This window comes from Amphiura filiformis, chromosome 17 (genome assembly GCF_039555335.1).
Source record: "Amphiura filiformis chromosome 17, Afil_fr2py, whole genome shotgun sequence".
In the NCBI taxonomy this organism is placed as follows: domain Eukaryota; kingdom Metazoa; phylum Echinodermata; class Ophiuroidea; order Amphilepidida; family Amphiuridae; genus Amphiura; species Amphiura filiformis.
In genome coordinates this window covers 12,483,664-12,508,213 of record NC_092644.1, presented here as the reverse complement: position 1 = coordinate 12,508,213, position 24,550 = coordinate 12,483,664, and the positions used below count along the sequence as shown (strand labels likewise).

Sequence of the window (24,550 nt, the reverse complement as noted above, 5' to 3'; positions counted from 1 at the left end):
GTAGCAGTCCTTCAAAAGTGGCAAAAACTATGCACGGCAAATCCTATTTCCAAATAGACTGTAAAAGAGTCTATTGTAATTGCAAATTTGGAAAAGCTCCGTTTCCTGAAAATCGTGACATCTTCAACAGAGAAATTTGAACAATATTTGTGCATCCCTACACCTGCTGCAATTGTGGAAGCTGTACCAGAGAACAAGATACTTGTTTGGTTTGCAGACATCTCAGTAAGACGAAGTTTATAGTCATAATGTATTTCTAAAAGTACCAATTGTTGTCCAGACCATGTGTCATGATTGTAAAGGCAAAGCTAGCTTTTGTTCGGTTTATAAAAAAAAGTACGAACTGATAGTAGGTATGTGACTAAAAATTAGGAAAGTGTTGAATCGCCTGGAAAGTTATACCATTGGAAAGAGCACAAGAAATAGGTTTAGAATGATACCAAAATTATCACTTTAAGTCATAAAATGATGAAATTAGACTAATTTTATGTCTAAAAATTGGCCCAGTTTTGAAGCCACATTTTCAATGCAAACATATAGGAGGCACTGTGACCATTTTTTATCCAATCATGCATGGGTGCACAACGACCCACACACAAGTGGACTGTACAAAGTGTATTGAGTGCAGTTGATTTTTCAACATTTTCTGTGCATGCTGTTACAAATATCATGCTCAAAAACAACATTTCGGTTTTCAGATCAACTAGATATTTGGCATGCATGTGCCTGAGTATATATACTTACTAAAGAAAATAGTTTCTAAGAAATAAAAATTCATCTGCATTGAACAAATGAAAGTTGAATTTTACCTTGATTTTTCATGATGATTTTCTCAACTTTCAAAAATCATACAATTTTTTTAAAAAACATGACTAGAAAGAGAAAAATGTAAGCTTCAAATACATTATTTACTTGCCAATGTACCTTTAATAATACTATTTCTACAGAAGTTCAAACAGAGTGCTCTGTGTACACCTGAAAAAAAGCACAATTAAGAAATTGGCTTCACTAAATGCTCCAATGAGCAGCTGATAGTCACATACCTACTGATAGTATAAATATATAATAAATTCTCGATCATGAGAGCCAACTTGGGTACGCACAGTTATTTGCACTGAGCGTACTACGCAAAGCCCTGCGCTTACGGCGCAAACACAGCATTTGAGAATTGGCCAATCACACGGTCGTTGCTAGGCAACAGCCGCTTCCAGGGCGTTTTGTGCAGAAACCACATCAAGATCAAGGCAAGGTTCGGTAATGCAGGTCGCGCGATTGTGTTATTCTATGAAAAGTATGCTGACGCAGAAGGTACATGTACATCCTCTCATGATCAAGAATTTGTTATTTTGGCTATAGCTATTCTGTCGGTCCGTGCCACGTCACTTCAGGTTGATGATGCGACTGACGCCATGACGGTCAGTGAAAATAAGTCCCTGATTCGATTTTTGTTGATGATTTCTGTCATTGGTGTTATGTAAATTTTGATCGCAAATAGTCAGTGGAATCAAACAACCGTTTCTTAAGTCTTCAGAGTGGAAGAAACTTACTTGATTTACCGTTTATATATACTGACAAACTTAAAATTAAATTCCATGGTTGAGTGTTGTTTTTTCCGAAATTGAATGTCACTCCAACAACATCGCTAAGTAGCCTCCTTCACAGCCGGTTTCAGTTGTTCATAACAAACCGTGAGCCACATGCAGTTTGGGCCCGAGACTAGAGATAGCCCGGATGTTGGACCGACAGAATAGGCGGAAAAAATAAGTCTCCTATTATAATTTAACACCGTGTATATAGAATCATGGCATGCACACAGTTGGGCGCAATGCTTACGATAGTACTCACTTCTTACGATAGTGCATTGCGTAATGCGTGACTGGCGCACGTATATGTGACTTTACGCGAGCATGAGTATGACTCGCGGAGTAACAATTTTAAGTTGAATAATTTCCGCCTTGTAAACCGAACAAACTTTAGTAAACTACATTTTAACTTAGTTACAAATTTTGAATGTAAGCGTCTTGTCTTGCTCACCGAGGCGATAGCTTCAGCATTGTTTTATTTTTCTGCTTCACATCAACATCAGCCATATTGGTCATGTACTAATAAAGCCAAAAAACATTTTTTAAGAGTGTCTCTTGTGCATAAAACTATAGGAAACTTGAAACTTTAAAGCATGTTTTCTGGAAGAAGGAAGTACTTTTTATTAAAAGTGTAGAATTACTTTTTACTCAATTTATATGTAAGTTCCCCTTTTAAAAATGCTGTTTCCTGTAGTATATAATTTGTGTAGAAACCCTCTCCCCTGGACCCCCGGCCGTAGTCGCGAGCGCTACATGCTCGCTCCACTTCGCAAGTGTCCCTATTTCTAGTTTTCAAAAGTTGGCAGGTATGTAATTGGTTATTTTGGGCAAATCTTAAAATTCGCGGTCAGACTTAAAATGTGCGATTATACCAAAAGATGTGCAATTTTCAGTGTTTTTTTGCGCATCAAGCATTTTCCCTGTCCTTAAAAAAAGCTAAATGTGCACATTAGGTAAGTAGTCTGGTCTTGAAAATTTCAAATTGATTCTATTAACCTGAATTATTCATTTATTGTTTATTGGAAGAGATAACTTCCAGCCCTCGAATTAAGGATCTGAAGGGGGCGGGGCACACAGTGACTTTTTTAAGGCAAGTTGAAAATTGCCTTGGATTTTCACTGAAAAGGCAAGGCAGCACGGCAGATTGTAATATTTCAAGAGGGCATCATGGCAACTGTTGAAAATTTGAGAATGGCACCAAGGCAATTTCTCAAAAGCGAGGAAAACACACACAAACATAGATAGATGATTTTATAATGAAGGGGCAGGGCTGGGGCAGGGCTGGGGCACCGACGGCAACTTCATTAGAGGGCACGGCAAGTGACTGCCTTGGGTAAAGGACATATTTTGAGGGCATTACGGCAGTGGTGATGGGCACCCATGGCAAAATTCTATGGGTGCCGTGGGTTAATCGAGGACTGATAACTTCTCAGAAACAATTTGACGCCCTGCGTGAAGTTATGATGAAATTACTGTCAGAAAATTAGGCCATATGTTCTGATAAGACTTACCATTAGGAGTGCATGGGGGGACTTGATAATTTTGTGCCCCCTGTCAATTTGTTGTTTTCATTATTGTAATTAAAACTAACTAGACTTAGCTGTGGTCTAAGACAACGAACACAGCCGTGTTGTGACCCCAAATGACCTTTGACCCCAAAATATATGAAAACGCCCATACATGTAGACATTGGCTAATGTCAATGCATGGGTGCACATGGCACCACTTTGCTATGTTATTTGTGGCAGAAGGGGCATTTTGAAGGTTTTTCGTCTCAGACCGAAGTGACCCTTAACCCTAACCCTACCCGTGGTTGTTGTGCTATCGGAAGGGAAAGAAAAAACAAAAAAGGAGAGAAGATGAAGAAGAAAGTCACTTGGCACCCCGGGATTCGAACCTCGGACCCCTCGCATGCCACGCAGAAGATCCCCAGCATGTAGCTACACCGGTGACGTTGGCCCGGCCAACGATTCCCCGGGTATCTATGACTTGGTCTGATTGCGTCATCAAGTCCCGTGGAATGCATGCACGCAGAGCGTTTTTAATAGTGAGCTTTAGTGAGTCCTAGTTGGGTTAGGGTTAAGGTTGGTCTGAACCCTGGAATTATGAAAATTTTTTATTAATTTTTAAAAACTAGATAAAAATATCTGGGGACCGTTTTTTCATTTTTTTGAATTTTGACCAACTTCACCAAAAATATTTGAAATTTGGGCGAAAATCAGGCTTTTTTATGATTTTTTTGAAAATTTTGCATTTCTTGACCACTTTTGGTGCAAATTTCTCAAAGTTGGTCATAATTCAAAAAAATAAAAAAACTGTCCCTAGATATTTTTATCTAGTTTTTAAAAATTAATAAAAAATTGTTTGTTACGTTGCACGAAAATATTTGGGCTAAAAAACCCGCTTTTTTTGGATTTTCTCCAAAATGAGCATTTTGGCCCAAATTGGACCTCACAGATGAATTCAGCAAGTCATTTCCAGTCTAAAAATGTGTACTTTTATATTCTTTAGACTAATAATTTAGCAGTTATGAAGCCCGAAAGTTTCCATAATTCCAGGGTTAAGACCACCCTTAATGACCTTTGACCCCAAATAAAACAATACCACATATGAATTGGGTAACCACAATTCATGTGTGAACATACCGTTACTGTCCTATGTTTTTCTTAGCAAATAAAATTTTTTGAAGGTTTTTCGTTTTATACGGAAGTGACCCCTTAATGACCTTTGACCCCAAATCTGTGAGGACCCCATAGACACTGGGTAATAGCAATGCATGTGTGCAAGTGGTGTCACTGTCCTCACGTAATTTGTGGAAGAAGAAGCATTTTAAAGGTATTTCGTTTGATACCGGAAGTGGCCCCTAAATGACCTTTGACCCTAAATAAAAAAATACTACATATACACAGGGTAACTACATTTTGTGTGAACAAACCAATGAGGTAGAAAGGATAGAGTGCCCTGCTCGCCGAATCTGTGAAGCAGGTTTGGGTCCCGGTTTGGGTGCTGTATGGATCACAAAGTTGAACAAATCATGTATTAAAACGCATTAAATTTCCCAGTATACCATTGTCTTTATCAAAAAATTGCTGTATTATAAAGGCAAACACGCCTGAATCTGGTATTTCATCAGTGTTGCCACGCTAAACAACTCTACCACTTTCCGATTTTTCGCCTTCAGTCGCCGTTCCTGTAGCGCTGCATGGCAACGGGCGAATGAACTAGATTTAGGAGCGTGCTTGCCTTTATTATTCAGCAATTTTTGATAAAAAAATGGTACACAGTAAAGTTGAATATGCTAAAACAAGTAATTTATTTAATTTTATTAATCCATACATGCTAGAGTAAATTCAGTTTCCATTTTAGTTGTATTTGATGCTGATTTTGTTAGGTCCCTTCATTTCATAATGGCTTATTCAGTGTGTGATTGTCAATGAAACGGCAACGTACCAGCTCGAGCTCAGCGATCTATGTTTTTCAACGTCATTGGAACAAACTGTTACTGTCCTATGTTTTTCTTAGCAAAATTTTTTGAAGGTTTATCGTTTTAGACACTGAATAATAACAATGCACATGTGCAAGTGGTGTCACTGTCCACGTAATCTGTGAGAGAAGAAGCATTTTGAGTTGAAATCACGTTTTTGACCCCTATGACCCCTGCGTGACCTTTGACCCCACGAGTTTCATATGACATGTAGGGGCATGGTCAATGATGGTTGTGACCAAGTTAGGTCAAAATCGGTGTAAGCATGTGAGTGCTAGAGCAAATGTAATGGTCGGCAGAAAGAAGAAGAAAGAAGAAGAAGAAAGAACCTGTAAGAAAAAAGACACAAAAGACTAACGTCACGGCTGTGTAATTGTTGTTGAATATTATGTGTATTATCATTTTCAACACATCTGTGAAATTTTGAATTTTAAGGTGGTAAAAATGTCGCATTTTGACCCCTTTTTTGAACAAAATGACGATTTTGGGTCCTTTGAAAACAAATGAAGCATGGAATAAAGATTAAAAATTATTAACTTTTGAATTGGTCTTTTACCGCTCCTGTCACAATTCTGATGAAGTCCCACGGATGTGGTGATGAAATAGTAAAGTAAGTCACTATTTTGTTGAGAGAACTTTTTAAAATATTCATTCTAACATCTTTTCCCAGTTGTTATGAAGGAGTTGGAAATGACTGATTTACTTGCTTGTAAGTGGGTAAACATAATGTCAATACTTAAAGGTGAACCTCATTGAAAATAAAGTTATATATCAATGGAAAGCTTATGATGTCAGGGTATTAAAAATTATTTTTTCCGATTTTTTTGATTGCTAATAAAGCTGAAAAATTAAAAAAATGATTGAATTTTTGGTCTTTTTAAAAAGGCGCCCAAAAAGCACCCAAATCAATCGTCTATGACCTTGGGAATGCTCGTGACGTAAGCTCAGGGTTCGTGAGTCACGTGATCCTACTCGGAAACATGTAAACAAGACTTGCTTCCTGTACTTTGCAAGCTGCCCGGCAAGTCTGATTTTCACAATAAAGCTTGAAATTAGAGGAATCTTCAAATTGCTGGTTCCTTCTATATATATTAGAAATAATAGAATTATTGTCAACACATAAATTTTCCGTACATTTTGACAAAATCAGTCATAACTGGCTGGGTATAACTGGGTAATTGAGTTTGAATTTCGCGCTGGGATCAATCCCATGCGCAAATGCTACTACCGTTCATGTCATGGACTGAATAAACATGATCGAATAACAAATTAAATAGTTGTTTGTGACATTCCCTATATATTCTTGATTCATTTTAAAATGTCTGATTAAAAAAAATATCGTCTTGCAGTAATTACAAAATTAATAAAAAACCGCCGATTTCATCAAATCCAGCCCATAAAAGGTTTTCATATTTAGCGTATTGCGGTAATACATTCTTTCCACACAATCGCGATTGAAAGAAACAGATACTCGGGCAGATACTTTATTATAAAATAAATACAATTTAGGCTTAGTATGCCGTTATTTGATGGAATTCTGAAATCTGAATAAAATTAAAATATTGTCACTTGTGTCATGATTCTTTAATGATAGTACAATCAGTGTACGGTACTGAAAAAGTGAAACATTCATGTTTTATGGATTACCGAACACGATGCGTAAATTGCTGCTGAATTGCAGGGCGGATATGCACAAACACAGCGACTCGCTCGGGCTTAGTCCTCCGTGTTTCATGGGGTGTTTCAGCAGATTTGATCAATCGTTCCCTTATATTTGGAACATTTACAGGAATAAATTTTGCTGATGAAGTAGCAATAAGTTGGAAATATCAGAATGTGAATATCAAATTGGTCATTTTGTCTGCAAGTTCAGTACAGTCGCGGATACTGAACACTTTCGTAAGTGAGACTCAGTCAGTCACTGAGCTCATCCCGTATGTATCTATACTGAGTTCGCCTATCATACATGACCGCCATGACTGGTTGTAAAGCTAAGAAATAATTAAAAAATCCTGTACATGTACCTTATTCTATTCCTTCATTTTCTCATTGTGATAAGTTCATCTCAACTTGGTGTGACGATCTGTACTGGTAGCACTAGCAGTTATTTTTTTGTAATCTGTTTTCATTCCGGTTCTTCGCGAATCTTCGCTCTTCGTGCTTTACTGTAATATTCCCTATGCATATCGTGGATGGCTTGGCCTATCCCAAATCACCCGCCAGCACTTCCCATTTTTAAATCACACACTTTATTCAGGAACTTCATTCTTAAATTGATCATGATATTTCCTTCATGTTATTATTATTTTATTGAAGATATTTTTCATGTAAAGTAAGTTGACAATGACTGAATTCGTGCATTGGCCCGATGCATGCCACAGTAATACACGGACATTGTGTTAACAATCAAACCCGGAAGTAACTGTGTGTCCCTGGGCTGACCGTCATCAACGAGAGCGCCCTATTTGACCTATTTCGTTTTGTTATTTAGGGGGGGGGGGTGCCAATATCCAATCTTTGCATGGAGATTATGTCTAGCCTGGTACGCTATGCAAATAAAAAATATTCTTTTCTGATTCCTGACATCATAAGCTTTCCATTGATATATAACTTTATTTTCAATGAGGTTCACCTTTAATATTTAGGGTAGAAAATTGCACTTGTCATACTTGTTTAGGGGTGCATTTTCAGACCTCGCATATACTTGCTTTGGGTGCTTTCGAGACTTTGTGGTCAGGCATGATACCTCCTTGTCTATGACCAGTGCCTCCCAGGACATTTTGACAAGTTATTAGTTAGCACTTTAATTATATTTTTTGATAAGTCTGGATTCACAAATTACCGATTTCTGATTTATAATCCTTGTGCATTTTGATAAAAAATAAATTAATACTCCATATTAATGCTATTAATTTTCTTTTGAAGCAGCAAGCAGACCATGGCGACCTTTCAAAGCCTGGCAGCCAAGATGAAGACCATGAAACCAGAGGATATTATGACTATCATGGGCATGGTACAAAGTGGCAAACTGACGCTTACAGAGAACGATGGAAGTACTGCTGATGTGAACCGACAAAACACGAGGGAAATGCAAGGTGAACAAGTAGATTCTGAATCTGCGCTGAGACAAGTGCAACAGCGTAGGGAAGCAGCTCATCGCAGTAGCTCATCATATGATGAAATTGGTGAACGTGAGGCTATGCTCATGCAATTGCAACAACAACAGGGTAGGCAGGTCTTTGACTATTCACACGGGGGTTCTGGTGGTGAATCTGTGGTACCTAGACACGGTCGCAGCCGTCGACGAGGGTGAAGCAGATATGGCATATCGGATGTTGGGGGAGTCAAACCATGTAGGGAGAGGTAAGTTGCATTAAAATTGTATGTACAAATTTGTTTTACTTTTGGAAGGTCAGGGAGTGTCAGTGTTTCACTTTATTCCATTAATTGCGATTGCAATGAATATGTTTGTGTGCATGTATGTATAACTTTGACAACCCTGAGTTAACCCCACAAAACTACAACACATGGATGATCCGATGCGATGAAATTATGCGAAAGTTTCATTGGCTGGGCCAGCGAAAACACATGTGGCTGGTCGCCGATCGAGTGCCCAAGGGGTCTTGGGTTCAAATCCCAACAGAAACATAAAGCTTGTTTGTTTGTCTTATCTCTTAAAGTTTACATTCACCAAAAATCACATTAGGCATTAGGGTTCGTGGGTTTTAAATGCGCCTGTGGATATGGTTGTATTCAATTCATCCAACGTCTACTCAATCTACACTAAGCCAAAAAAGAAACTTATAATTTTTCACAAGGTTGTATCTTAAAATCCTGTCGATCAAAATTAACGAAAATTACACACAGGATTGCCTCAATACTCTACTCTAAACACATGTCAGTAACCAAGCAGTTTTCCAACTGACACAATAGCAAAATGCACTGATATGGAACAGCTTCCTGGACCACATTCACAGCCCTATTGACACCAAGCAAACGAAATTGGATGTGTACCAACCGATACAAACAGATCACAAACTTACCAGGATCATTATGTCACATGTCCAAACAAATAATGAAGTCCTTTAGTAACGATCCACCGTGTCCACCGTGCGCTTGCACGCATGCTGTGCACCTGCCTCTCATGCTTCCAACCAAGTTCCTGATGATATCCTGCGGAAGATTGCCCCATACTTCCCGTTACTAAAGGACTTCATTATTTGTTTGGACATGTGACATGATGATCCTGGTAAGTTTGTTTTGACTCTCTTTAATGTTTTTTACTTAATGTTGTTAAAATTGTTGGATGTGACCTGTGATTCAAGATGCCATTCTCACAGATTTCTTTTGCTGGATGCCAATAGGGCTGCGAATGTGGTCTAGGAAGTTGTTCCATATCAGTGCATTTTGCGGTTGTGTCAGTTGGCCAACTGATTGGATGTGTTTACAGTAGAGTATTGAGGCAATCCTGTGTGTAATTTTGGTTCATTTTGATGGACAGGATTTTAAGATATGACCTTGTGAAATATTATAAGTTTTTTTTATGGCTTAGTGTACATGTATATAGTAGGCCTACTTGTATTGTGTTAAACTCCATAAGATATGGAGTGAGTATGAGGTAAACTCAAAACTTAACGACCTTTGCTACATAGAGTATTATTCAGAGATGTCACATTTCCGGATTTCCGGATTTTTGTCAAATCTCAGAAAGTTTCCGGATCTGAGAAAATCTCCAATTTTAAAATGAAAATTCCTTAGAACCCTGACTGGATGACTCGGCTAGATAATGGTACTCATTTTCATGCATGTTATCAAATTTTATATTATTGAGAACACCTTTTCATGCCCAAAATTGATGAATTTTAGTCCATTATCGGACCAGCACGCTGTACTGATTGTGCCCGGTTTTGCATTCAAAAACTCATCTCTTTTTCCTCAATGAATATTACCCAAGTAAGAAGTATGTAATGTGTATTAATGAACGATGACGTTTGAGATGATGCTGGACTGATGTCTATAGGCCTATGTATACTCTAATATCAAGTCATGTTAAAGTCTAAATGGTCAAAAGGTTTGATATGAACTTTTTAGCTGTATCCTTTGGCTTTATGTGGCTGTCGGGGTGGACTTGGGGGTGGGGGCGGGGGGTGGGTGAGGTTGGATGGGGGTGGGTGAGTGTGTGTAGGCCTATGTATTTCCCTTGGGATAGGCCTACTATTTTAGTCCCAATTTGTAGTGACATCACTCGGTATGTTTAACATACCAAATTGTACAAATTACTCTTATCATGCAATGTATTCTTCATGCACATTAGTTCATCAAAAATTTAATGAATCATTGTTTTTGCGCATTATATATCAATTTCAGTCATGTAGGCCATGCTATTAGGCAACAAAAAAACTTTGAAGAATGTCTCTCGACTCTCATGTACAAAAGTATAGGAAACTGAACATTTAAAACCACTTTTTTAGGATGAAGGAAGCATTTTTTCAAAAAAAATCTAAAACAGGTTTTTATGTCAAAAATGGTCTCTTTTGGGGTGCTAAATCTGCTAAAATGTTTGTCGTCCTGAAATTTTAACAGTGGATGCCAAGCACAAAAAATGGTTAATTATTGCCTTATTATTTTGCTTCACATATCAACATCAGCCATATTGGTCATGTAATAAAGCCAAAAAACATTTTTAAGAGTGTCTCTTGTGCATAAAAAGTATAGGAAACTCAAAACTTTAAAGCATGTTTTCTGGAAGAAGGAAGCACTTTTTATTGAAAGTGTAGAACAAAGCCAGGAGCTTTGAAATGTTCTTTTTACCCTCTGAAATGGCCTTTCCTGTGGTGCTAAATGTGCAGAAACCATCTGGCTTAAGGGGCTTCGCCCCCTCGACCCCCACCAAAGGGCCCCCGGCCCCCTGCTGTGTTAGGCGAGAGCTCTGCTCACACGCCCGCAAGTTCAGGATTTTTTGGATCAGCCTGTGACATCTCTGATTATTGGTACAATGGTACCTTTCACAAGTTGCTTTAGTTTTGAGTTAAAGACCCATTCAGTGATCCCAGCGCAAGTGGCAAAAAACAAAGCTCAGTATTGATGAAGTTGAAGCTCCATTCAAATACATGTAGCTAATTTATATACTGTCAGTATAAATTACAGATTCATGTAAAATGTCTTATTTTGTCTTAAATGCACGGCTTTCAGCTGAACTACTAGCAGGATATGTTAGCACATCTCTGACAATGACAAAGGTACCAAAATCTGAATTTGAATGATTTTTACGATCGTTCGTATGACCAAATCACTGAATCAGCCTTTAAATATCCATATGAACATATTACATGTATAATATTATTAAAAAACAAAAACACTTTAAAATTGGTCTGACTATTTTCCCTTGTAGGATCCAGGTATGATTATCAAGACCTATTAGACAGAGAGATGTTGGTAGAATTACGTCAGCGGGTACTGTCTGGCCAATCAGATGCAACCACCATCCATATGCTTGCACAACTAGGTGGAGAACTGAGAGCTAAAGTGGCCAGCCAGGTAAACCAAGGTTCTTCCAGCTCAGTGGCTAGCACACCTTGGGATCCTGGGGCTGCATCTTCAGCAAGTGGCACAGAACTGCTCCAAAGCCAACAGGAGCAGGATTTCGCTCAACATCAGCAGCAGCAATATGATTCAGGAACCTTTCAAGCTTCTCAAACAGGCAGAGCACAATTGCAGTCTGGTGCAAGGATCCAGTCAGGCGTTGAACAGGCTAGAATGAGTGATATCCCAACTTCCGCTGTGAATCAACAGCTTGGTGCAGCATTTCAGTCAGATCAAACTGTCCTCTTTGGGAATCTACAGCAACAGCAACAAGCACATCTACTAAGACAGCAGCAAGCACAGCTAGAAAGACAGCTACTTGTACAGCAGCAGGCTCAACTACGAGGTCAAGACCAAAAACAACTGCAAGCTCAACTTCAAACTACAGGTAAATTAAGTATTTTTTGGTCAAGCTGGAATATGTTGCATCCATGTAGGGTACTAAGCTTGTGTACGCAATGTAAGGCACATGTATGCTTTCTTCTGTACCTCGCTATCTGCGTGTGTTTATTGTGGTGCCACTAGTGTTCATAACGTTCGAGTTTGGCCAAGAATTAGTTAATTTACCTGTAGTCCAAATTACACATTTCCAGGGCCGTCATCTTCCAGCACCTTATTTACGTCACCTGATCAAGAATCAAGGAGTCAGAAGCGTCAGTATGAAGAGAACCTGGAGGGAAGCAGAGGAAAAGAGACATCAAACAAACGAAGAAGAGAAGACAGTAAAGAAAAGGTGAGAAGAACATAATGAATGAATGTTACTTTTGATTATTACTTTTTACAGATTTCGACAAGGCACATTGGACAAGGCTTATCATACTAGCCTTGTCCAATGGCTAGGAGGGAGGGGTGTAGCACTCATTAGCACACCCTACATGTAGCGTTAAATTGCAAGCAGTTGACTTGAAGGCAACTTTGTCGCTACGTTGCTAGTAGGGGTGTGATTTTCGAGTAATTTGTGCCCAGGTACCCGGCGCATTTTTCTTTTTTTAACCGGGTACCCGAAATTGCAAAAAAAAAAAAAAAATTGCACGATGTTTTGTGTTTTAATATGAAAATTTATTAATTTGTTTTCATGTCATATTCTATTTTTAATGATATCAAAATGCATTGAATTTGAATGCATTTTGATATCATTAATAGAGTATGACACACACCGACATCGCCTGGCTAATAATTAATTATTTGGTGCAGCAGAGACACTAAAATGACTACACGGGATCGATACACGTGAATTGCTATGCACGATTTTGATATCAGACGAAAATCTTCGGATACCGGGTTAGAAAATGATGAATATCTCCCGTAAATGATTTTGTCTCAAGAAACCAGATCTGGTCTCATACACTTGAAAATACATGTTGAACAGATATGATAGTCGTTAGTTTGCGCTTTGAGAAATGGCTGTGAGTCTTGAACTCAAAATCTTACCAAAATCGCTAATTTTATATTGCGTTGGTAATGTATGGACTACAGCGCGCAGGCTATAATCTGCACTCACTACTCCGTAGGCAGTATGACCATTGACCGCAATGTCGTATACAAGCTTACTCACACAGCGAGAAATCAATTACCCGGCTATTGTCAGTAGCCTTAGTCAGGTCACTTGGCTAATTATATGCGTCTCATAAGGTCGGAATAAAATGACCTTTCGTGGCTGTGGATTCAACCTACCATGGCGATTTCTACCATGGAGATATCGGGGCGATGACACTGTGTGACATGAAAACAAATTATCAATTTTCATATTAAAAACACAAGACATCATGCAATTTTTAAATTTTTTTAGGTCAACCATGAATGATCCTAGCATTTAGGTCTAGGTCCAGGGACACTACAAAACCGAAAAAAAAAAAAAAACTTAAAAAAAAATCTCGAGCGGATACCCGTGAGCTCGCCTCAAAAATCCCTGGCTTAGTCGCTAGCCACGATTGGGCGCTGGTAGTGATAATGAAAACGCTACCACTAGCGTTTCAGTACTTGCAACTGCTATTATGATGTGCCCTTTAAATTAAAGGCCAGTATGACAATCGGTTGTAGTCAAGTAGATGGCTTTTGTTCTTTCTGTTTTAGTGTAGTTTTGTATGACTAACTTTTTCTTGTTTAAAGTTAATGCCTAACATGTTGTGTAGTCAAAAATAACAGGTGCCCAGATGGCACCCTTGAGCAATAAAAGAAAAATGAGGTCAAAGGCTATACAGGGGTCAAAAATCAAAATTGCTCCGACTTGGTTAAAGGCTTTACCAAAATGTGACACGATCTGGTCCATGGAGGCTAGTTCTATAATTATTACCGTATACAAATGATAGGCTATCTAATACTGTGAACACCTAAACAGACATGCCAACTAGTACGGTTTCACCGTATTTTGTACTGGTAAAACGTGAAAAATACGGTAGTACGGTCACCTCCAAAAAATACGGTATTCCAGAATTTTGACCAAAATAATAAAATGTTGTGTCTTAAAAAGATAAACAGTTGCAAGATTATACTACTGACGGAATTACTGGTATCATTTGACCGCTTTCTTGGTCTGTTAAAGTGGTTGACTACATCGTTTTCTCTCAACTTTCGATCATGCATGCACATTAAAAATTATTATATAATAGACCTACAAGATGCTTTCGAAATAATTTTCTTCTGACTTGCAGATTTTTCATGCACATTAATATTTTTATTAACCACCTAATGCTATGTCTTCTGAAGGTATTTAGTTAACTATTTAGCTCTTTTGGTGCAAAAGAATAAGCCTACAAGAAGGTTTCCAACCTCCTTTTACTTCCGACTTTCGCACCATGCATGCACATTAAAGAAATATTTAATAGGCCTATACAAGATGGTTTTCGAAATAATTTTCTTCTGACTTGCAGATTTTTCATGCACATTAATATTTTTTTTAACCACCTAATGCTATGTCTTCTGAAGGTATTTAGTTAACTATTTAGCTCTTTTGGTGCAAAAGAATAAGCCTACAAGAAGATTTCCAACCTCCTTTTACTTCCGACTTTCGCACCATGCATGCACATTAAAGAAATATTTAATAGGCCTATACAAGATGGTTTCCGAAATAATTTTCTTCTGACTTGCAGATTTTTCATGCACATTAATATTTTTTTTAACCACCTAATGCTATGTCTTCTGAAGGTATTTAGTTAACTATTTAGCTCTTTTGGTGCAAAAGAATAAGCCTATAAGAATGTTTCCAACCTCCTTTTACTTCCGACTTTCGCACCATGCATGCACATTAAAGAAATATTTAATAGGCCTATACAAGATGGTTTCGAAATAATTTTCTTCTGACTTGCAGATTTTTCATGCACATTTATATTTTTTATTAGCCACCTAATGTATGTCTTCTGAAGGTATTTATTTAACTATTTAGCTCTATTGGTGCAAAAGAATAAGCCTACAAGAAGGTTTCCGACCTCCTTTTACTTCCGACTTTCGCACGATGCATGCACATTAAAGAAATATTTATAGGCCTATACAAGATGGTTTTCGAAAGAATTTTCTCCCGACTTGCGGATTTTTCATGCACATAAATATTTTTTATTAAGCATCTTCATCTAACTGCTACACATCATGCTATGTCTTCTGGAAGTATTTAGTTAACTATTTAGGTCTGCAAAAGAATAAGCCTGCAAGATGCTTTCCGACTTTGTTTTCTCAATGGTGCACCCAGTGGCACATTAATATTTTTAATATTTTTCTTTAACCATGCATAGATAACTGCTATACCCAGTACAGTCTTCTAATTGACATTGGCATTAAACTGTTTAATTTTTTTTTTGAAAACGTGAACAAAACCTGATGTTAGGCCTACCGACTGATAGGCCTACTATGATGATTCAGATGATGCTCAATGATTTTCTGAACTTGAAAGATTTAACAAAGCATACTTCTAACAACATTAGAAGTAACAAAACCCAATGTTTCAAGAAATATGTCAATTTGTTTGGTTTACATACTTTACCCAATTTCGTGAGGTCAAAGGTCACATACAAGGTCAAAGGTTGACTGAGGTCACCAAATCTTTTAATAATTAATTTTTAATTGTGCATCACATATCCGACAATCAGCTTGATCAGTCATGTAATTAAGGAAATATGACGACTTTAAGATGGCCGCTTACCATGTGAAGTATAGCAAAGTGGCACTTTCAATGAGTGATAACTCGTAAAGGAAGCATCTTTCTGTATTGATTTATTACTGTGATGGAATGGTTCTTTGGTATTGCCAAATTTGATTGCAAGTTAAGTAGGGTGGGCCCCTGGACCCGGCCGTTCACGTGCTTGGTCGCACAAGTGCTCCCTCGCAATATGTGACTTTTGGGGTTTCTGGGGTTGGCAGGTATGCAAAAGGTACATTTTTAAAAAATACGGTTTTAGGGTGCAAAATACGGATTTTTGTTCTTCTGAGTACGGAAATCTGGATTTCAAAGTTGGCATGTCTGCCTAAAGGTCTATCATACCTGCAGGTTCTAAAGTTATGAAGTTTTGTGACATGTCTATTTTCTTATGTATTGTATTGTTTTACTTCATATTTTTGCCTCTATCTCAGTTTCAAATTTGCTGCTTTTGGCCTCCATGGACCATATTGTGTCAATCAGTCTGGAGTTATTATCAAAACTGCCAAAGGTTGCAATTTGGGCTCAATGTAAGAGAAAAACAAAAAATGTATTCGATTTTGATAAAAATGGTCTCAAAATCTTGTTATAATAAGTCAGATAAAATAATACCTTTCACTATGTACGACATTTCGTTACCTACTGTACGTAACACATGATTATACATCAACATCAATTGGACTCATCAGTGGGCAGTAACTCCTTTTGCTGTGTTACCAACGAAACATTGTAGGTAGTGCAAACTATTTCTTTTCTGAGTTATTATAACAACACAAACATTTTGAGACCATTTTCATCAAAATTCTCAAATATTTATGGAAACATTTTTAAACAAACGAACATACACACACACCCACATGTATGTGTATGTGTAAACACAGGCAACTGCATCTAATTCACCTTATTGAGTGTTTACTTACCAATTGCTAACACACTCATATTTTTCATCATACCATGGATGTAGACCCTACACCTCCCCAACTGTTTTAATGCTTATAACACTTTTAAATGCTAGTTTTGATCTAAAAATACCTTCCAGGAACCAATAATTAATCAAACAGTCCCTGAAATTTGTAAAACAACAAAAATGAAGCAAAGACACATACATTGAACAATAATGTGCATAAGATATATAAAAAGAAAATCCATTTAATTATTTTAATACATGATATCAATTCGAAAAGATACAAAGAGATTCCATAGAAAGTTACTGCTAAATACACAATATTAAACAGATGATGTTTTACAATTTGATAAAAAACAAATGTCAATAAATCCTGCAATTCTGATGTGTTCAGCGAGCTTGCTCCAGATGAGGGCTCCATAGCAAGAGAAAAAAATGTCCTTGAATGTTGAGTGTTGAGTTCTTTGTTCCATAATGGCATTGATGATGTTGTAGAGCGAAGATGTCTGCGCCCAGTATGTACATGGGGCATATCATAAATGTAAGTGGTAGTTTACTGGTGACAAGGATTGTAAACATGGACCAAGATGTTGAAGTCAACTTGTTGCTTTAATCGGTAGCCAGGTGTAGGTCAATGAGATCACTTGTGATGTAGTCCTATTTGGCATTTTGTGGGGTCCATTGCACTAAACTTTAAGCCCTTGCTTCATAACTCAAGTTACCATTATATTACATGTAGGTAAGTTATGAATATCTAATAATACGTAGACGTACATTACGAATGGTCCCTGTAGTAAATCCCTATTACATAAGAAGGATACCGTTTGTAACTGAGTTTAGTGAAATGGAACGAACAATTTCGAGAATAAAGAATTTTTGTAAAGTTAAGTGAAATAGACCCCTGGTGATTAAGCAGTAGTGCGCTGAATATTATTAAACTGTAAGGAGTGAATTGTTGATAAGCAAACTATTGAAATAGACCTTTTTCTGATGACGTCACCTATTGATATTGGGGTCTCAGATGTAAACAAACAACATGTGCGTTTCCCACATGCCCCCAGTGTGAAAACACCAAACACTGCGTATTTTCTCCTCTGTTCTGTCATCTTTCACTTTAGCTTCCATAAAATAATCTTTTAAAGGGAACTGTATACTGGTTACCTTTGTTTCAGATTGTTTTGATACCACAAAATACAAAAGATACGGAAAACCCGTCATGCTATTTGAAAATTAATATTTGTTTTGTTTCACATTTTGTTTACTTTTACACCGTATAACTAAACGCAGCATTGCGTAGCTGGCAATTCGCAGCATGGGGACGCCTAGCGTGGCACAAAGTTGATCGCGCAAGGCCTTGGCGCCTTGGTATTTGCGCTTGGGTGCTGATGACTCGAATGCTGGACCCCAATATCGATTGATTGGTGACGTCTGAGAAAAGGGTCTATAGTCCAGCCTTGACATTGAAGTCCCCCTTCTGACTGGTTTATATCTGGGCCTAGGAACATCCTAATTACACAGAGTACTATGTAAGATTTTAATGAAACCATCTTGTTGGCATTCTTTCAATCTTTTTGTCTACCAATTTCCCTCATTGGGATGTTCTCTTCTTGACTTCCACGTTTACAATTGGGACATTTTACTTTGTCAAATGGAAATGCAGCAAAACTATACAGAAATGGATTGAGGGTGGAATTGATAGGTAACACAAATGTTGCTATCCAGGCATAAGCAGTAGGGCTAACTTCAACTGCACCAGCCTGGACCAGAATTGATAAAATCCCAATTGGTACCCAGCATAAGAGGTCGGTGAGGACTAAAAGAGACATTTTCATAGCCATGCGTATTTCTTCATGTGATCTTTGAGATTGTCCAGAGCGTCTGGTAGTTTTTCTAGCATCAATGAAAATATATATGTAACAGAAGCCAACTACTAAGAAACAGACAAGGTTAAGGCCAGTAAACATGGCAATGGATAGGTACATGGATACCTTGCTAGAATCATGTGTATTCTTTAATACATGTTTGCGCTCATATGATGTTAAGTTCCTATTATAGTAATTGTATTCAGTGTCAATAGCAACAGTGCTTTTATTATATATGCTGAATTTTGAAATTGGGAGGCCAACACAAACCTCTGAAATTGAATACAAATCTGAATTTATTCCTGCTAGTACAAAAGAACTGATGCTGAAACTGACTGCTACTGACCATAGTATGACTAAAAGAAAGCGAGCTAAAGGTGTAGTCAATCGTCGGCTTCCAAATGGGTACCGGTACTTTACTCGCAGAAACCTGTCTATGCTTATCAGTGTTATCAAGAAAGTTGAAGCCTCATTGGATAATACAGATAAGGCTCCAGCAAACCTGCACAATGCACTTTCTCGCCAAGATTCAGAACTTGCTGGGAAGTAATCTGCATAATACGTATCTACTGAAAGCAAAATGATCAAGTAGATACACATTATGAGATCCGATATTGAGAGATTTGAGATGAGAAGAAACTGGACCTTGTTTCTTTGCTGCCTATTCTTAAATCCTTTGCAAAGAGCAATTATATTTCCAAGAATGCCAAAGATGCTGATAAACCACATAACAATACGAAGGATGTCAAAGGTCAACATGCGATTACATGTTAGGAATGGAGAAGGTGGCGCATCACTTATACACTGTACATATGATGCATAACAGCAGATCGCAGCTGTAGTAACTAACAAGCTGGCCGTTTCGTTTAATCCTGAAAATACATCACTGTATATCCACCGAAGTGTGTTTTCTTTCAAGTCAACTGTTTGTAAAGAGGTACACTTTGATAGTATTGGAATTTGATTCAAATTATTGTTAGACAGGTTTAAATATATTAAGTTAGTGAGACTAGAGAAAATGTTTGATGGTAGATGATGAAGATCATTCTCATTCAGTAACAACCACTCCAGACTTTCCAGTCCTTCAAACACACCAGGTTGTATCTCATATAATTCATTGCTTCCAAGGTATAACCACTTCAGATTTGCCAGTCCTTCAAACACCCCAGGCTGTATCTCATATATTGTATTGTTCTCCAGCAATAACCACGTCAGACTTTCCAGTCCTTCAAACACACCAGGCTGTATCTCACATAATTCATTGTTATGCAGGTATATCCATTTCAGACTTTCCAGTCCTTCAAACACACCTGGCTGTATCTCATGTAATGCATTGTGGTACAGGTATAACTCCTCCAGACTTGCCAGTCCTTCAAACACACCAGGCTGCATGTCATACAATGCATTGTGAGACAGATATAACCATTCCAGACTTGCCAGTCCTTCAAACACACCAGGCTGCATGTCATACAATGCATTGTGAGACAGATATAACCATTCCAGACTTGCCAGTCCTTCAAACACACCAGGCTGCATGTCATACAATGCATTGTGAGACAGATATAACCATTCCAGACTTTCCAGTCCTCCAAACACACCAGGCTGCATGTCATACAATGCATTGTGAGACAGTTGTAACACCTCCAGATATGCCAATCCATTAAACACACCAGGTTGTATCTCATTTAAGTCATTGCTATCCAGGTTTAACCACTTCAGACTTGCCATTCCTCCAAACACACCAGGTTTTATTTCATGTAACACATTGGTTTCCAGGTCTAACCACTGTAGATTTTCCAGTCCTTCAAACACACCAGGCTGTATCTCATGCAATGCATTGTCTGGTAGGCTTAACCCATCCAGACTTGCCAGTCCTTCAAATACACCAGGCTGTATCTCATACATTGCATTGCAGTACAGGTATAGCTCCTCCAGATTTGCCAATCCTTCAAACACACCGGGCTGTATATCGTGTAATGCATTGCTCTCCAGGTCTAACCTTTCTAGACTTTCCAGTCCTCCAAACACACCAGGCTGTATCTCAGCTAATGTATTGTGAGACATGGATAACCTCTTTACACTTGTCAGTCTGTTAAACACACCAGGCTGTAACTCATATAATTCATTGCTGTCCAGGTCTAACCACTTTAGACTTGCCAGTCCTTCAAACACACCAAACTGTATTTCATGTAACACATTGCTATCCAGGTATAACCACTCCAGACTTGCCAGTCCTTCAAACACACCAGGCTGTATTTCATGCAATGTATTGTATGACAAGCTTAACACATCCAGACTTGCCAGTCCTTCAAACACTCCAGACTGTATCTCATTCAATGCATTGTGAGACAGGTATAACCACCCCAGACTTGTCAATCCTTCAAACACACCAGGCTGTATTTCATTTAATTCATTACTCTCCAGGTCTAACTCCTCCAGACTTGCCAGTCCTTCAAACACACCAGGCTGTATCTCACATAATTCATTGCTCTCCAGGTCTAACTCCTCCAGACTTGCCAGTCCTTCAAACATGCCAGGCTGTATTTCTTTTAATTCATTGCTCTCCAGGTCTAACTTCTCCAGACTTGCCAGTCCTTCAAACATGCCAGGCTGTATTTCTTTTAATTCATTGCTCTCCAGGTCTAACTTCTCCAGACTTGTCAGTCCTTCAAACACACCAGGCTGTATCTCACATAATTCATTGCTCTCCAGGTCTAACTCCTCCAGACTTGCCAGTCCTTCAAACACGCCAGGCTGTATTTCTTTTAATTCATTGCTCTCCAGGTCTATCCACTCCAAACTTTCCAGTCCTTCAAACACACCAGGTTGTATCTCAAGTATTGCATTGTGAGTCAGGAATAAGATCTTCAGACTTGGCAGTCAATCAAAAACACCTGGATTTATCTCATGTAATGCATTATCACTTAGATCTAATGTGTGTAACGAACCAGCAAACCTTGCAAATGCGAATGGTTTTATGCTATGCAAAGTACTGCCAGCCCAGTTGAGGCTACTCACATCATCAAATGGATACAACACTTGAGTCCCAGACACACTCCCATCAGTGCAATTAATGATCACAGTGACATTATCCAAGGCACAGGTACAGTTAGTTGAGCATTCCATGTGACATATTGTATCATTAACTCCACCTTCACAATGAACCATCTCATCAATGTCTTGTCCACCAACAGTCATTTGCTTACTACAAATTGATAAAATCATACATAAAACCACTACTGTTCCTACATGGGATATTTTACAAGTTGGCCTGTAATGATAAGCAGCCATGATGCAGTTGATGCTCTCAGCTCTGTTTCACGGCACAAAATGATCATTTTGTCCCGATTATTTTTGTGCTTATAAGAAAAGTTTCATATTTCAATTTGTGAAAACAGTTGGTGTTATTGGCCATAAATCTTGTTGGTAGCTGAAAAGCTTTTATAACTAGATGGATGAACACCAGTGTGTGTTATAATCACTTTAGGGAAATCAAAGGCATAATGAGGGGCTGGAGCTCACAATTGCTTCATATGTGTTTATAAGAGAAGTTTCATATTTCAATATGTCAAAACAATTGGTGGTGTTGGCTATATATTATATTTGTAATTGAATAGCTTTCATTATTTAACACAACACAAAAAGAAAGTCCGCAACTATTTAACCCATCCTATACCAAATCCTGATCTTGTTATGACAATTTGATTGATAAGGTTGTGTGCAGGATTTAGTTAACTCCAATTTGATACCAAATTTGCTACCAAACACTCTGAATTGTCAAAGATTGATACCTATAGTATATGAAATTTGGTGCATTTGTAAAATTTGCAAATCAAAAAAGGAGCATGCAGACCTGTAGAGGTGATTTGCAGAGCGTGGCCTATGACATGTAGCCCAAAACAATTGCCAGGTCATATTGATTGCATTGTAGTATTCATCAGTAAAACAGTTCAATGCATTTTGAATTAAGAATTGAATGAACTGGGCACTTAGGAGTTGACAGGGGCCCATCACAGGCAAGCAAGCTTGACTACGCTTAGCAATTTCAACCGTGTGCATCGTTTTGATTTGTAACTTCTGAAAATGCACCAAATTTCATATACTAGAATCAATCTTTGTCAATTTAGAGTGTTTGGTAGTAAGTTTGGTATCAAATTGGAGCTAACAAGATTTTGCACACGACCTTACCAATTAAATTGTCATAACATTAACAAGATCTGGTTTTGGTGAAGAATGGGTTATGTAAGTGCAGACTTTCTTTTTGTGTTGTGGTTAGATTGGTGAACACCAGCTAGTTTGCATTATAATTACTCTAGGTAATCAAGAGGAAACACTAGCATCATGGTTTGTCAGTATATTTTAAGGGAAACATTATTCACCATAGAAGTGATGTAATAATCAGATTAACTACCATAGCAATAGGATTTTAAATATATCGCACTTCACTTGTACCTTCACGCGGTACCTCAGCATTGAACCATATCATGCTGATTCACTTGCACCTGTAAGATTAGTATCGTTGAAAAGAGCGGTACTGCGGTTCCTGGGCCTCAAGGAAGAACAGATGATTAATTGTGTTTTCAACTGATTGAGTGTCCCAGGTTAAAGAAGAAATAAAACAAAAAACAAAACAAAGTGTATTCAATCTATGATTGCAGTTTTGCAGACATACACAGGCGATGGGTGCAACCTACTTGTAGTGCAGTGCGATATATTCATTGCTACATGGTAGTTAATCCGATTATTACATCACATCTACGGCAAATATAGTCATTTCATATGAAAGGGATACATTATACAGTCATTTCAAAGTGACATCAATACCCCCCTTCTGAATTCTACTTGAAACGTTTTCTGCAAATATTCTTGATTTAAAGTTGAGCATCCTTGAATCAACATCACATGTGCTGTTTATTCCCTTTTGTGTTTAGTGTATGGGGCCATCATACACTGGCAATTCTTTTGGACGTTCTTCTACTTTCTCCTAGAATTGAATGCGTCAAACCTTTGGTATGAAAAACTAAGATTTAGGTTTTCATAAATTATGTCAAATTTGGAATTTATTTTGGTGGCAAATTAATTTATATCACTATAGAGGCAGGATGAGGCTTGGCAATGTAAAACTCAGCCAAAAGGCTATGTGTTACAATAAAAAAAAGGCGCAGAGATTTATAGTGCAGTATGCACAGGCACAACGCCTAGACGTTAATCCACAAGCCTCAGCACACTTTACAGGTTGTCAATGACCAATACGGCCCCATATCATTCCATAAACCATTTAACAACAATTCAGGGACTTTACTGCTGCAAGAGCGCATACCCTAAACAGTCCACAAATAACCTTCACAATCAGGATCAGCTACCCGAGTTTTGTACGGGTTACAACAAGACAATTGGCAGTAAGTTCCTTGGGGAATTTCAAGCTATCACAAGAGCATACTAGGCACCGCCAGGGTTTGAACCCGCAACCTCTCGCACCATACCTTTAAAGGGGTGGGGCAGGGTTGTAGCTACAGTGGGCGGTGGTGGGTGGCAGAGCCCACCACTCAGTTTTGGAGCCCACCACTCAGCTTCAATTTTTGCATTGGAACCCACCACTCAGAGGCCAAAATTGCACAATTTTATTGAATTGGTCAAGAATATGGTCAATTTTGGCTACAAATTATTTTATTTTATCATCTCAGATGTTTGTTCTTAATTTATCTCTTCACTCAACAGGCTTCAGCCAGATCCAAGTATTACCTTGGTGGCCTAGATGACAGAATCGTATAGCACTGTGATTTACAGGATTATTTCAGGCAGTTTGGGCCACTTGTAAGCATACTGATTATGCCAGATAGAGGTTTTGGATATATCGAGTTTGAGAAAGGCAGTAATGAAGAGGAATCTAATAGAGAGATGAAGTTACTTCAGAAGCACAAGATCAAGGGGATTCTTCTTGACTGCCAGAAGGCCAAACAGGTAACGGTAATGGGTAATCTGGTATTGGATAATCAGGGGTTGACTTAC

At 38.1% G+C, this 24,550-nt stretch overlaps 2 protein-coding genes across 3 annotated transcripts in view; both read left to right on the top strand.

The window, feature by feature from the left end:
- The first annotated feature begins 91 nt into the window (after positions 1-91).
- LOC140136942 (uncharacterized) lies at positions 92-24,377 on the top strand. 2 transcript variants are annotated; one of them, XM_072158595.1, is made up of 5 exons: positions 92-225; positions 7,996-8,430; positions 11,459-12,037; positions 12,243-12,382; positions 24,260-24,377. In XM_072158595.1, exons 2-5 carry the CDS (start codon positions 8,241-8,243, stop codon positions 24,311-24,313), a joined length of 963 nt encoding a protein of 320 aa, XP_072014696.1. In that variant the 5' UTR covers positions 92-225; positions 7,996-8,240; the 3' UTR covers positions 24,314-24,377. The 2 variants fall into 2 exon arrangements, with proteins under 2 accessions (XP_072014696.1, XP_072014697.1); XM_072158596.1 differs by having other exon boundaries at positions 7,993-8,430.
- The window catches only part of LOC140136941 (uncharacterized), a 37,598-nt gene continuing 37,418 nt past the window's right edge, over positions 24,371-24,550 (top strand). Inside the window, exon 1 of the mRNA XM_072158594.1 lies at positions 24,371-24,502. Within this exon, the coding sequence (XP_072014695.1) occupies positions 24,371-24,502 (132 nt within the window). The remainder of the gene's footprint in view (positions 24,503-24,550) is intronic.

Coding starts and splice junctions, on each gene's coding strand:
- LOC140136942 (XM_072158595.1), top strand. CDS start 8,241: ATGATGAAATTGGTGAACGTGAGGCTATGCTCATGCAATTGCAACAAC. Junction 8,431..11,458: donor GTCAAACCATGTAGGGAGAG/GTAAGTTGCATT, acceptor TTTCCCTTGTAG/GATCCAGGTATGATTATCAA. Junction 12,038..12,242: donor AGCTCAACTTCAAACTACAG/GTAAATTAAGTA, acceptor ACACATTTCCAG/GGCCGTCATCTTCCAGCACC.